Raw genomic sequence first — 13811 nt, 5'->3', positions numbered from 1 at the left:
CGTTTTCTAGATTTTATAGGCGACTCAATTAATTTCAACCAGAACCAAAATGTTGTCAACAAGAACTGCACCAGGTATCAACCCCTCCAGCTCACAGAGCTAAAGCCAGAGCTATAGCCTGTAGCTTTGTGGGATGGAGGGGTTAATATCCTACATTATTTCAAATGCCGAGTGTAAGCGATTTCATCCTGCCTCGTGTTGGCGGGGTCTATCCTTCTGCTCATCGAACGCCACGTTTATGTGTCCTTCTTGGTCATATCGAGCGCGCGGGCCATCACTCGGCGCTTGGTCTCGTTGCGATACGTGCCAGAGTCTTCGCTGCAGAAACTATCTTCGGTCTTGATGTCGACCCACGACGTCTCCGTGTCGTTGCTTCGCTGCGTATGATGGGTCTGCGCGCGGTTCGTGAGCCGGAACTGGCCCCGCGACCGGTACACCGCGAGGGTTTTCATAGCCTCTTGGCAATCGCGCAAGTCTTCGAGCAATATTTTCTCTTGACCCACGGTCGCGTCCAAACCCAAGTCGGCAAAAGCGCGTTGCAGCTTCTCGCTGAGCGCTGCGAGTCGGGCTTGGCCGAGGTCAAGGTGGCCGTCGTCGGCCTCGCGCTGGGCGGCGTCCATGGCATCGGCCGTCTCCAGTCGGTGCTTTTGCCGCGTAACAGCCAGACACACCGAGGTGTCGGTGACAACGCTGGGGCGAGCAATTGCGCTCATGGTCGCCGTCGTCTCGATGCGGGACGTCAGTACATTGACGTAGCGCAGACGAAACTCGACCAAGTATTGCTGGTCGGTGTCGACACTTGCCGTGGTTTGGACGTGCACGAGAAGATCGCGGAGCTCTTCGCTGTACAAGTCACCGAGCTCCACCACATAGTGCAGCCCAGGAACCTCGACGCGCTGGGGGCGCTTGGTGTTGATGTCGAGAATGCGAACACCTGGCGACGCGACGAGCACTTCGAGTTGAATGTTTTGAGCCACAACGCTGAGAAGACCTCCGAGGCAGTCGGCGAACGCGACCGAGACAGCGTCCGCGCTCTGAACAAAGTAGTACGTGCCTCGACCAAAGTCCGAGATACTTCGCAAGAGTTTGGCATCGTGGTTGTCTCCATAGCCGAAGGTGAAGAGCGACACGGGCGACTGCTGCTCTGCACGAGCACTGGACGTAGGCGCTTCGTAATCCTTGGCGGTATGGGGGGCGTCGCTGTAGCAGCTCTCTAGAATGCTGAGCAGCGGCAACGATTTCACCACACCGTAGTTGGCAAGTCCATCCGTCAAGAGAAGCACCGACCGAATGGGGTTGGGCGACCCACCGTCGCTCCGCTCTGGGCGTCGAATCTCATCCAAGCCGGCGAAAAGACCGCCGCTGAGGTTCGTGCACGTTCCTGCTTGAATGGCGCGAACCCGCTTTTCGAAAAGCGTTTTCCCGTCGTGCGTCATGAGCGTGAGCGGCAGAATGGTCGTCACGTCACTGTCGTACACGACTAAGCTCACGCGGTCATTGGCCGAGAGTTCCCGCGCCAAAAAGGTCAGCGTCGTCTTGCATAAATCGAGCTTCTCCATCTCGGCCATGCTCGCCGACTTGTCGAGGACAATCACGAGGTCGATCGGCTGGCGCTCAGTGTCGTCGCACGTGGGGGCCTCGATGTGGCAGTTGACATACGTCGTCGCGTTGTTCTCACGGGCTGCGATCTGCTTGACCTCGGTCGCGCACGAAAGCAAGAGGGACTTGGGCAGGAGCATTTTCGACATGGGTGTCGAGTTTCGTGAAAGCAAATTGGCGATTGAAGAGGTGAATCAAGTGCAGGGAAAATATAAAAGAAGAGCGTGCGCTCTTTTTGACTCGATAATTACCATTTGTACTTGATATTTTCCGTAACGTCCAATAACATTGCAGCTCCAACGAGCATGACTGAATACGCGAGTTGTTGGTCGGCGCAATTCGTTGAAGCACCAGTGGGGTCATGGGAGGGAGCTGCGGGGCATTTGATTACCTCGTCGTCATAGAATATTCTCGGCCATTTTGAAATATCAAGTTGATACTTCAAATCTCTCCTGAGGGACATGATTACTGGCCAAAATGTTAGTTCTCGTGGCATTTGTGTGGTCAGAATGCTCCTTCTCGCGTATGATGGTCCAACGCAGGCTCGTGTAACTGGATGGTGCTATTGGAGTTGCTTGTTACACGGCCTCAGCTTGCTTTGACTGGAACGTGCGGGCGTTCAGCCACTGGATAATGGTCTGCTCGACCTCGTCACGCTTGGACTCGCGCATGAGCATATGCCCCACGCCTTCAAAGACGACGAGGTCCTTGTCGTCGCTCGGGACATCGCGGACAAAGGCGCGGATGCTCTCGGGGCACACGATGCGCTCGTCTGTGCCCATGACGATGAGCAACGGCGTCCGAAAGTTGGTCTTGAGCTCGGCGAGCTCCTCCATCGCGCGGAGGCACTGCTCGGCCGTGCGCGCGGGCGTCATGCCGTGGTACGAGAGCTCGTCTTGGTCAAACTCGAGAAGCGCCGCGGGCTCGCGCGACAGTTCTACAATGATATTTGTCTATAAGCCTTTCCTTGTCGTACAAAAGCAGCGTCGTCGTACTCTCACGCTCGACGCCGGGCACGATGCGCCAGGTCGGAAAGTAGGTCGAGAGGAGATACGCAAACACCTTTTGAATCCGGAGAACCCACGTCATCGGCACGTTGATGGCTGGCGCGATGAGGACGACAGCATCAAACGCATGTAGCTCGCGGACAACCGTCAACGATGAGAAGAGGCCGCCGAGGGATATGCCCATGAGAATGTACTTGTCGACGCGGACATTGAGCTTGTCGACTTCGGACTTGGTGAGCGCAATAAACTGGTCAATATCGTCCAGCAAGTGCTGGTAGCGCTCGAGGTAGACTCTCTCGCCTTCGCTTTTGCCGTGGCCAATGTAGTCAAAGGCGAAGACGGCGTAGCCGGCCTCGGCGAGCAGCTCAAAGAAGTCAAGATACCCCGACGAGTGGTCGCCTAGCCCGTGGAGGAACACGATGACGCCACGCAGTCTCTCGACCTGCGGCACGACCGACTGGTAAAAGAGCTCCACGTACCGGTCGTTCGTGAACGTGTCGGTGGTGTGGATCGAGTGTGTCTTCTGGGTGGGCATGGCGTTGAGATCTGGATCTGGGTGCCAAACGGCAAACACCTCTATGAATTGATATATTGCAAAAACGAATAGATTCATGTATTGATATATAAAGGAAACCATTTGGATTGGTCGAGATCGACCAATGGCATCGCCGCCATGATGCGGGTGTCGAGAACATGGATGGGTTGACTCCGACGCCGTTGGATCGCCGAAGGCTAGGAACGAGTCGACACCGGTTCACACTAGCCCAGGCGCTATAGAGTATGCTGCTAGCGTTCATGCCGCTGCGGTTGTCGCGCTTTTTGTGGACCTTGCAAAATTGCACCTGATTACCCCGCCACGAGACATTGTTGATGCAGCTGCGCCGCCCAAGATGATTCTACATGATCAGCAGTCTGAGCTCGCAGCCCGAGCTCGCAGTCCGAGCTGGTGTAGCTGTTAGTTGATGTGCACGCATCCGTGCCAGAGTCTTAGTCGCAGCTATTAGTGGAAGACAGCGAGAGAGCTGACAGCGGTAGGACGCAGCTTGGGTGCATGGATATAAAGGCTTGGTAAACGAAAAGCTCGGGGCTCACCGAAACGCAGCACGGTATTCGGTGCGCATCTTGGTCAGTGTGGACGAGAGAAGCTGGACTCGGATGCGGTCCTTCTCTTGCAGTCTAGACACCGCCATATTCAATAAGCGTCGCAAGCGTCCCGCTACGTACAGGTCGATCTTCCACTGCTTGCGCGTCTGCGGCGTCGAGAGGTCCGCGCTATTGGACTTGAGGCTCTTGATGAGATCGCTCGGCACCTCGACGTTGGCCAGCATGCTCTTGCGCGCTACGACGCTGGGGCGCAGCATGTCGTGCACTGCGACACCAGCCGGCGGGGCCGTCGGTACGGGCGGCGCACTGGGCTTGTCGCGCGCAAGAAGGTCGACATGGGTCGTCGCGAGCTCATGCAGGCGGTTCAAGTTGCTCTCGGGGGCAAAGTACTCCCGCACCTCGTACGGGCGACCGAGCACGTGGTCTTTCGACGTGCAACCGCGGGTCGCGCGGGCGTCGGCCGCAAACTTGGGGGCGCCGCAGCACGCGTGGTGCGTCGAGGCCTCGAGCGCCGACGTATGCGCTGGCACGGGGTGGTGCAAACACTCTTTGATTTCTGAGCCCGTGAAAAAAACGTGGCACTCGACGCAGTACAAGCACTGGAGCGCTCCCCAAAGCTTCCAGTACATCGTCTTGGGCGACGCAGCGAGTGCCTTGAGCCAAGGATCGACCCTCCAGTCGTCCCGCGGTTCGTGGCGAGAAAGCACTTGCCCAAAGCACCCGATACTCGGGATCGCGTCATGGCAGTGCAAGACTCGAACGTGGCCGCTATAGTAAACGACGCCGCACGCCGCGCATTGGTCGAGGCCTGTCTCAAGCTGCTTGAGATGCCCGAGCAAATGGGCGATGCGCTTGCTATAGAGCTTGTAGCAGAGCTTTTCCTTGCGCGGCTCAATCATGTCGAGCTGTTCGAGCGAGCACTTGAGCGCGATCGCGTCCAAAATGCCTTCCGAGACGCAGAGGAGGTCCCCCGGCATGTCCACGACGGACTCGAGGTGCGTGCCAATGAACGTCGTGCACTCGTTGACGAGGTAGTCCATCTGCAAAAAGTCGGACGAAATGAGAATTGGCGTGACGTTTTCGACACCGAGCTTTGTGAGCGGTGACGTGCCCACGCCGTTGGCCGCGTGAACGTAGTTGTAGAGCCACTCAAAGATGCCGACATCGCAGTGCACGGAAATGTCAATGTCCTCGCTCGAGCCCGAATCGCTTAAATAGGCGCAAAAGTACCGCATGTTGTTCAGCAGCAGCGCCTTGTTACACGTAAAGTCCCGATTGACTTTGCGAAACTCGTCGCACACGTGGATGACGATGGTCTCGTCACGGAGCTTACGCGGCTTCTTATCGATCGTCTCGAGCGACGGCGCCTTCTCGTCGACGCTGCCTCGGATCGTGCGCGGCGGCTGCCGCACGGACCCTTTGCGCTGCATTTGTTGGCCTTTCGCCACGAATCTGCAAACTCGTATCTTTGGATTGGCCAATCGTGTCGCTTGTGGCGGCCAACGCCACTTTTGAAATGGCTGAATCCAAGTATTGGTTGAATCGTAGATTTTTTCGAATAGTTTCGACTCGAGTTGATTTTGCTCGATTTTTTGCGCATAGTGAACAGGAAACAAAGTTTTATGCATTGTTACTCGACAGATCATAGGTAGATGGGGGTAAGGGCCCGCGCGCCGAGAGTGGTGGCAACTTGACGCGGCTCGGCGATACCTCGGAGCGTCGCATGGCCTGTGGCGCGGTCGCAATGCGGCGTAGCTCGGGGCGCTGGAGCCCTGGCGGCAAATGAATGTCACCCACCGACCGCGTCGAGAGCAAGTGCGCTGGCGACCGTGGCGATGCCAGAGGTGAGTTGGTGAGATCATTGGGCGCTGGACCGCGTCGCGGCTGCCTATACCAATATAGGTGCATTAGGGGTTAGGGCAAGAAAAGTTGCGTGTACGGAGAGGCGTGTTTGGTGGCGCTGATGAGAAGCTAGACAAAGACAAAATTGATCACACCGTAAGAACGGGACGAGGCTACCTCGGCGTCGCGCCGCTCGTCTTGGTTGGTCTCGCGCGCACTCGGTGTGAGGGGTTCGAGCTTGACGAGTTTCTAAAAGGATGATGAATAGGAGAGGAAGGCTACGTGCACGCAACCTTAGCCCGGTGACGCATGGACGGCGATGGCACGTCGGGCGATTGCAGAATCGAGAGCACTTTGGATTTGGGCATGGGAACGTCGTCGTCGCCTTCAGGCGTCTAAATGCACATCATAGTCATCCAATTTTGCCACAGGTTCGCTTCGCCTACGGGGAGCTTGAGCGGCGGTGTCGCCGGCTTCTCCACGACGGCCAGCTTGGGCTTCGATTTCTACAAATGAAAGTGTGTTGGCTTGACTGAGTGCAATACAGCGCGGGGCGCACCGTGGTCGTCACTGTTTTGGGCGGGGAGTCACTGAGGGGGCGCGACGTGGCGTCCGCTCTGTACTTCTTACGTTCCCGCCGCACACTCTTCAAGAAAGGCGAGAGCAGCAACTGTTTGGCGTCGGGTCGCTTGCTGGGGTCGCGCTGAAAGCATGCGTGGAGAAACGCAACTGCCTACGAGATGACCTCGTTAGAAAAGGCATTCGACGCGGAGGCTAAAATAACGCCATTCCATGTGTACCTCGGCTGGCAAGTCGGTCGGGACCTTTGGAATCGAGTCGCTCGACACGATCTTGTACATGGCGGTGAGCGGGTTGCTGAATTCGTGCCACGGCGTCTGACCCGTGAGCATCTCGAGCACGGTACAGCCCAGACTCCAAATGTCGGCTTTGATCCACCTACATTGTGCCATGAGACTTTACTGAGAAATCGACAAAGTGTACCCTTCGCTGGTCTGTTGCTCCTTGATAACTTCTGGCGCCTACGCCAGCCACATTCTCTCAACCAAATCATTCAGCGCACAAGGACCACCATCCAATGGGGCGTTCCCTTGAGTCCGCCGACGACCGAGACGCTACCGATTTCCTTGAGAGCGCCAAAGTCGGCTAACTTGAGCTGCGATTGGTCAAAATTCAGTAGCACATTGGCGCTCTTGATGTCCCTAACCAAGACGACCCGAAGCATGAGCACTCGTGGAAGACGCGATCGATGCGTACCGGTGCGCAATGCGGTGGTCGTGAAGAAACTGCAGTGCGCGCAGAAGCTGCCACGTGTAGCGCTGCGTTCGCTCAAGCGTGAGAGCACCGCCCACCGCGCGAATGTACGCGCTGAGTGAGCCCCCCGGCATGTACTCCATCGCTATCTCGAGCAGATGGCGGCGCTTTTTTTGCTTAACGCCTTCGTAGTGCACGATGTGCTTGTGCGTTAGCCCGTGCATGATGGTGGCTTCGCGCATGAGTGCGTCCTACACCACAACCTCTGTTTGATCATGTTCCGACCGATCGTAGAATCTACGATTTCATCGAACGAAAGATCCTTTGTGCTCAGCTCTTTGAGCGCCACGACGCGCGTGGACGGCGGCAGCTCCGTGCACTTGTACACGATACCATGCGCGCTAGACATGATCATGGTACATTGTCAGTAGCCCTTACGATAGGGCTGGACGGAGTACCCTTGCCCGATTTTTTCCTTCTTGAGCCACTTCTTCTTCTTTGGTGCGGTCTCGGTCATGGGGCCCGCCACTGAATCGGCAACTGCATTTACGTGCTATCATTAGACGCTCCGTGGCGTGGAATTAGCCTCGCCTTTCTGTCGCTTTCGAGCGACCTCGTGGCTGCTGACTACTAGTCCAGACGACATATCTTTGTTAAACGGTTTTGAGATTCCAGCGACTGCGGTCGAGCTGAGCCTTTAAGGTGCTTGCGAAATCATGTATGTTTTTGGTGCGAGGAAGATCTCCAGTTCAAGGCACGGTGCGGCTATCGTTCCGGAAGCAGAGACGTGTTGGTGCGACGTCGGAGATGGCGACGCTATGGTGCTAATCACAAAATGGGTGTCGCGCAAGCGAAGCGGTTGCACGCTGTCGCAATGAAACTAGTCACGTTTTCTCCTGTGGGATTCGCGTAAAACTCTAGTTTTACTCGAAACGGTTCGTGATTGCTCGGCGCATGGCGGCAACGGGCGCCGTCTAGCCGATCGTCGTCGCCCCGTTCTTCCCTTGCCCTGTACATGGGGTGTGTCACCAGCCAGCCGCGCCCTGCCTCGATTGCTGTGACCACCGATCCTGACCCCGCCCCCCGCAGCCTCGAAGAAGAGCGTGCTGTCGATAGCCGTGTGATGTCCCAGCTACAGCTTTCGACCACGAACGCTCGCGCCACCACCGATCTCGTCAAGAAGGTCACGACCGACGTTCATGACTTTGATATGGACGGCCACGTTGTGCAGCCTGCAGCATCACTCAAAGATCCGATCTCCGACCGATTGCAGCCCAATGCGTTTGTTCGCACTGAGCTGCCAACGCAAATCGTGCCAAGTAGCAAAAGTCCTTTGCCACAACTCAAGTTACCCAACGCGACGCTCGCGAACCAGCCTCCGCTCGAGTACGCGCTCTCCCGGCCGCCGACGCCCAAGACCATCCAGCCCAGTGCCAATTGCGACGTCCGACGGGCGTCGTTTCGTGGTCGCGGAAGCTTCCGAGGACGTGGCGGGCGTGTGCCGCCGGCAGGCCGCCCCCCCGCTGCCGCCGCGACCCCGACGCCAACGCTGGCGCCCGCCGACTCTAATTTCGACGACGATATGATTCAAGTCGTCGACACGAGCGGGTCCGAGAGCGATAACGGCAGTAGCTTTGCCGATGTCGAGCCAGCGGAGGCGCACGACTGGCTTGCTTCGAGCCACTCGTTTCTTGGCGCGGCTACCATCGTCGGCAGTGACGACTCGGACAACGGCGATGACGATGAGGGTGTCGACGATTGGCTCCAAAGCGGGCCACGCCCCGACATTCCGACCAAGGACAAGGAGCATACCAGTGTCCAAGAGACGCCGGACGTCCCGGCGCAGTCCAAAGCGCGCACGGAAAGTGTCGAGATGAAATCTGGGGCGTCTTCGAACGAGCCTCTGCCTCTCGTGGCAGGTAGTGTACATGTATCGTTGAGAGAGCTATATAAGAGAAACCACTCATGTAGGCGCTGGTATCCGAGACACGACGGTCGTCAAGAAGAAGAAAGCGCAGCTGCCCACCCACAATTTGCCGCACCCGACGCCGATCTCGGGCGATTGGCTCAATTCGCGCACGATGATCAACAACTACATCATCTTGGAGAGCCTCGGTGTCGGAAGCTACGCCGAGGTCAAGCTCTGCAAAGAGAAGGCATCCGGGCAGCTCTTTGCCATGAAGTTTATTGACCGCGATATCATGCACAAGCACGGCAAACTCAATCGGCAGCCGGACGCGCTCAACGACATCAAGCGCGAGATTGCCATCATGAAGAAACTGAATCACCCCAACGTACTGCGGCTCTTTGAGGTCATGGACGACCCGCACGTCAACAGACTTTTTCTCGTCCTCGAGTACATGCAGCTCGGCGACTTGTTGAGTTTTCAAAAAAAGACAAAGCCGATCTCGACCACCGACACGATTTGTGCGCCGATGCTCGATCCCGAGCTGCACGGCGTCGCCCTCCAAGTGCTCCACGGCCTGTCGTACCTCCACGACCAAAACATCGTCCATGGCGACCTCAAGCCCCAGAACCTCCTCATCGGCGAAAAGGGCATTGTCAAGATTGCTGACTTTGGCATTTCCCAAAATTTGTATGGCAGCAAGCAGCAGCTCCTCGAGTCCAAGGGTACGCCGGCGTTCATGTCGCCCGAAATGTGCTCGGGCGTGCAGTGTACGTGCCAACTATCAAGTGCCCACTTGACAGATTGATCATTTGCGTAGACTCGGGCCAACTGGCCGATGTGTGGGCGGTCGGCGCGACCTTGTACATGCTCAAGTTTGGCAACCCGCCGTTCGTGGCAAAAACGGCTCTCCAAGTCTTTGAGAAGATTCAGAACGATCCCGTTCTACTCCCGCCGGGCGTGGACCCGGCGCTCGCCGACTTTTTGTACAAAATTATGACCAAGGACCCGAGTCGTCGCCTGGCGCTGGCGGACGCATTGAGCCATCCGTGGATCACAAAAGACCGGTCGCTGCGCCGGCGACCCCTCTTGAACGTCCGGATCACAGTGTCGGCCGACGAAATCGACAGCGCCATTCACGCCACGTCGTCTCCGCTCCATGCTACAACGTCCAACGCGGGGCTCCCGTCGCTCATCGCCGACCGCCCAGCGCCAACCAAGACGTCGTCCAGTGCCACCGAGTCCAAGGCTTTGGGGGGCAGTGCGCCACCAACAACGCCACCGACACTGGTGCTCGAGGCCAAGACGCCAGGCGACACCCGGAGCCACCACTTGCAGGCGCTGCACCGCAATAGCGGGTCGAGTAAGCGGCGGTCGCTGCTCCAGAAGCGCAATCAGCACCTCTCGAGCGAAGAGATGCACTATCGCAGTGAAATGTTTGCTCAAAAGAAGAGCCATCCGCGGCTCATTGCGCGCAACGAAGGCTCGTTTGACGACCTCCTTCAGCCCTCAAACGACGGCGTCAACTCGAGCGACGACGACGACGATGGCGACGACGACGACGAGCATGCGATCGCCCCCTCGATGCATCATCTTGACGAGCTGCTCTTGACGACACTGGCGCCCACCGCACAAGCCGTTTTGCCACCCAATTTGGACAACATGGACGCGCTCACGGCGTCATCGGCCAACTTGATGCTGCGCGAGCCGTGCAATGCACTGCTGCATATCCGCTTGGCGTTGGCGAGCGTCCAGGGCCGGCGCACGACCCAGGAAGACCGGTGCATGGTCATCCCAAACCTCGCATCGTACGACTGTGGCCGCGAGACCATGGCGTTTGTGGCAATCTACGACGGCCACGGCGGCGTGACGGCCGCCAGCTACCTCCAAGAACATTTACACCGTTGCATGCTGCGAACTCTAACGCTGAACGCCACTCCTCGTGCCATTGTGGATACTATCCAAGACGCCTGTATTGCGCTAGACAGCGACCTCTGCGATTATTTGTACGCGAGCGACTGCCCGAGCGGCTCGACGGCGACGTTTGCATTTCTAGAGGTTGTGCCGGCGTCGCGCCGCCGCCTCGTGCTTGGCCATGTGGGCGACTGCCGCGCCGTGCTGTGCCGCGACGGCGCCGCCAACGTCCTTACCAAAGACCACCGGTGCACGACCAAGGACGAAGTCGACCTCGTCGTTGGCATCATTGGTGCCCACGCCATTATCAACAACCGCATCAACGGTGTGCTTGCGATCACGCGCACATTTGGCGACCTCGAGTTCAAAGGTCGGACGCGCAAAGCGTCCGAGCGCGCCGCCCGCGTCTACTCGCAAGAGACCGTCAACACTGTACTAAGCGCGACCCCGGACGTGTTGATCGTTGAGATTGAGCCCTCGGATGCCTTCTTGCTCCTCGCCTGCGACGGGCTTTGGGAAGCCATGGACTGCGACGCTGCTGTCGCGTTTGTCGTGAGCCGCTTGGCGCTGCATGGCCAGCTGCAGGTGGCGGCCGAAGAGCTCACGCAAGAAGCGGTGCGGTGTCTCTCGAGCGACAACGTGAGTGTCATCCTCGTCGACCTCACCAACGCCTCACCACGCGCAGTGGTCTAAACCCAACCTCGTATTTATGATTTTGTTCTCGACATCTTTACACGGGGCGACAATGTGGCACTTGCATTTGGCGAAAGCGGGTGTCGAGGTCGGCGGTGTGGGCTGCTTGCAGAGCCCGGAGGCTCTCGAGGTGCGATGCTAACGTGGTCATGCGCGCCTTGTACAAGTCGTGGGCTCGCCGGCGCTGCTTGGCAAGAAGGCGGTCGGCCAATTGCAAATGTACAATATTTGTCAAGGCAAACTAGGAGCCAATAATCGGATCGTACTATCCAATCGTATCGAATGAAAAAGGATATTCGGATGGCTCGATTGAGTCGTAGCGGTCTTGAGGTTGAAGTAGTAGCACGCACCATTGCGCACGTCCATTTGTGGTACCCACTCGTCGCTGAGCTTGGCTTTCAAGCACGCTTTTGTCAGCGTCGTCGCATAGTGCTAGCACAATTGCTGACTAACGATATGGACACGAACCAGCACGAACGTTCCATTGTCGCTCAAAGTCGGCGCTTTCGTTTGTCATAGACTGCGTCGTCACGGCCACTTCGACTGAGACCATGCAGTGCCACTCGAGCATCTCATTGACGAGCGGCGCCGTGGCCTGGCGCCAAAGAGGGTACACCTCGACAGGTGCGAAGACAGCACGAACACACCTGGTGACGCTGCTGCCGCACCGCCCACAATCGACGCTCGTGCCGCGTCGCACGGTGCGCGGCCATGCACTTGAGGTACCAAACGCGCCGCCGTGCCAGTACGCGGCGCAGATGACATTGGATCCTACAGCGCCTCCATCGCTCCACAAGTCGGACCCCAGTCATCCTACACGCATGCAGCAGCGTGGGCGCTCGGCGTTGTCAGCTGCAGTAGGTCCTACGCAGAGGCAACATGAAACAGCTTCGGCCAGGGCGTTGCGGCTACCGTGCGCAGCCGGCTACGCAGCAAACATCGGCGATACCACAACCAGCGCAACAGGCGCCGCGCCTAACCCGGCGTATGTGGTAGATCCCCCTCGCGCGGCTCGCCATACCGTGTGCCGTCGCCGCAGTCGGTCCCAGTGACGTAGCCACGCCACGTGTCGTCGCCAAAGCGAACGTAGTCGGCGCTAGACAGCGGTCCTGAGTGTGTACATGTGCGAACGACGTATGGAGCCGTACGCGTAGGAGTGCAGCGGCCGCGGCTTGTCTCTTCAAGTCGCAAAGGCAGGCGCGATACTGTGCGCAGGAGCGGCGATACCAGCGCTGAATTCGTCGAATGGCCACGATCCGGCGGTGGGCTTTGGCAAGCGTCTCTGCACACGCTCGTAAGCGTGAGCTGGTACTGCGTTCGAGCACGCACCGTTGGTACGAACGTCCTTGGCGTAGCGTTGGGCGTGAACAAGCCGCTCAAACGAGCTACTTGGCTGGCTCGATGGCAGGTACGTTGCTTGGGTACGCACGACGTTGGTGACCATCGAACTCAGTGGCAGGGCCGCTTGGGCCTCTGAAGCAGCGTTCTCCTCTCTTTTCTCTGGCATTTCGACGAGAAGGTCGGCAAGCTGCTTGCGAGAGAGTGCCACCATCTCTGTGCGTCGACGATCGACTGTGAACGCACGAAAGGTTGCCGTACCGCGACAAATTTCACTCGGCTCGTGGGCTTCGATGCGCCCAATGATACGGTCGAGCTGGATGGCTCGCTGGAGTTGCTGCGCCTTGGACGGTGTCTATAATACCATAAACATGATCCCTACTCGCTTGCGCACTCTCAGCTACCTTGTTGTCGTCCGTAGCAGCGGCTTGGCCCGCTATTGTCTGGACCATGCCGTGCAAGATGCGCCTACGCTGCTGGTTGAACATGGCAACGCGTCGTGCGAGGTTTCTACCGAAAGTACGCGACGAGGCTGCACTCGTCTTCTTCGCGCGCGCCAGCCAGTAGCTGCGGCGAAGTACGCAGTTGGTCGAGCAAGCTATCTTCGCGGTCTACAGCAGCAGCATATTGCCTCGTTCGTACTTTGTGCATGTGTACTGCAGCGCCACTCCTCGCGGTATTTGCATTGCAGTATGGTCGTGCGCGTGGCGACTGCGGCGCGATCCTAATCACTCCTCGTTGCGAGTCGTGCATCAAATAGCGCCTACGCCCAACGTCGCAATGTCCTCGGCGCGATGGAGGCCGATGCGAACGACTTCGCTGAGCATCGCCTGGACCTGCGCCGCGCTGGCAAGGGCCTTGGTCCCTACACGGCGCAATGTCAATGGCGGTCGAGACGACGTGGCGACCTGGCGCCAGCTCCGTGCGGGTCTCTACACTCGTAAGTGAGCGTCTCTAGATGGCAGCATATCGACACGATACTGCTTGTTGGCCGGCGCAGCGGCGGCGGCGCTGGCGACCGACCTCGGCCCGTCGACCCAACCCGCATGAAACCGACTTGTCGTCACCGCTGGACTTTCCAGCATTTGAGATCCAGTGGATGACCAGAGAAAGGCAGGTAGGAAGCGGGCCGACTG

At 58.1% G+C, this 13811-nt stretch overlaps 6 protein-coding genes across 6 annotated transcripts; 1 reads left to right on the top strand and 5 right to left on the bottom strand.

Moving 5' to 3' along the window:
- Positions 1–236: 236 nt before the first annotated feature.
- SDRG_10577 (hypothetical protein) lies at positions 237–1748 on the bottom strand (the record flags this gene model as incomplete). Its single annotated transcript, XM_008616573.1, has 1 exon — positions 237–1748. The coding sequence occupies one exon, from the start codon at positions 1746–1748 to the stop codon at positions 237–239; it is 1512 nt and encodes a 503-aa protein (XP_008614795.1).
- A 218-nt stretch (positions 1749–1966) lies between these two features.
- Positions 1967–3169, bottom strand: SDRG_10576 (hypothetical protein). The gene is made up of 2 exons (XM_008616572.1): positions 2595–3169; positions 1967–2536 (listed from the first exon to the last, which is right to left on the bottom strand). Exons 1-2 carry the CDS (start codon positions 3139–3141, stop codon positions 2178–2180), a joined length of 906 nt encoding a protein of 301 aa, XP_008614794.1. The 5' UTR covers positions 3142–3169; the 3' UTR covers positions 1967–2177.
- A 301-nt stretch (positions 3170–3470) lies between these two features.
- Positions 3471–5214, bottom strand: SDRG_10575 (hypothetical protein). Its single transcript, XM_008616571.1, has 2 exons — positions 3831–5214; positions 3471–3782 (listed from the first exon to the last, which is right to left on the bottom strand). Exons 1-2 carry the CDS (start codon positions 5138–5140, stop codon positions 3695–3697), a joined length of 1398 nt encoding a protein of 465 aa, XP_008614793.1. The 5' UTR covers positions 5141–5214; the 3' UTR covers positions 3471–3694.
- A 97-nt stretch (positions 5215–5311) lies between these two features.
- On the bottom strand, positions 5312–7363 carry SDRG_10574 (STE/STE11 protein kinase). Its single transcript, XM_008616570.1, has 12 exons — positions 7283–7363; positions 7126–7225; positions 6828–7075; positions 6643–6772; positions 6555–6592; positions 6353–6509; positions 6112–6285; positions 5999–6058; positions 5846–5947; positions 5730–5801; positions 5650–5681; positions 5312–5598 (listed from the first exon to the last, which is right to left on the bottom strand). Exons 1-12 carry the CDS (start codon positions 7339–7341, stop codon positions 5331–5333), a joined length of 1440 nt encoding a protein of 479 aa, XP_008614792.1. The 5' UTR covers positions 7342–7363; the 3' UTR covers positions 5312–5330.
- A 381-nt stretch (positions 7364–7744) lies between these two features.
- On the top strand, positions 7745–11370 carry SDRG_10573 (CAMKK/CAMKK-META protein kinase). Its single transcript, XM_008616569.1, has 3 exons — positions 7745–8743; positions 8796–9500; positions 9551–11370. Exons 1-3 carry the CDS (start codon positions 7840–7842, stop codon positions 11335–11337), a joined length of 3396 nt encoding a protein of 1131 aa, XP_008614791.1. The 5' UTR covers positions 7745–7839; the 3' UTR covers positions 11338–11370.
- SDRG_10572 (hypothetical protein) lies at positions 11327–13723 on the bottom strand (the record flags this gene model as incomplete). The annotated part of the gene is made up of 14 exons (XM_008616568.1): positions 11327–11769; positions 11816–12108; positions 12155–12201; positions 12250–12262; positions 12359–12433; positions 12565–12619; positions 12667–12891; positions 12937–13030; positions 13080–13143; positions 13190–13286; positions 13333–13399; positions 13443–13540; positions 13584–13607; positions 13657–13723. The coding sequence occupies 13 exons, from the start codon at positions 13721–13723 to the stop codon at positions 11910–11912; spliced, it is 1125 nt and encodes a 374-aa protein (XP_008614790.1). The 3' UTR covers positions 11327–11769; positions 11816–11909.
- Between the last annotated feature and the right edge of the window lie 88 nt (positions 13724–13811).

This window comes from Saprolegnia diclina (genome assembly GCF_000281045.1).
Source record: "Saprolegnia diclina VS20 unplaced genomic scaffold supercont1.36, whole genome shotgun sequence".
Lineage (NCBI taxonomy): Eukaryota > Oomycota > Saprolegniomycetes > Saprolegniales > Saprolegniaceae > Saprolegnia > Saprolegnia diclina.
This window is presented reverse-complemented; position numbering and strand designations above follow the sequence as displayed.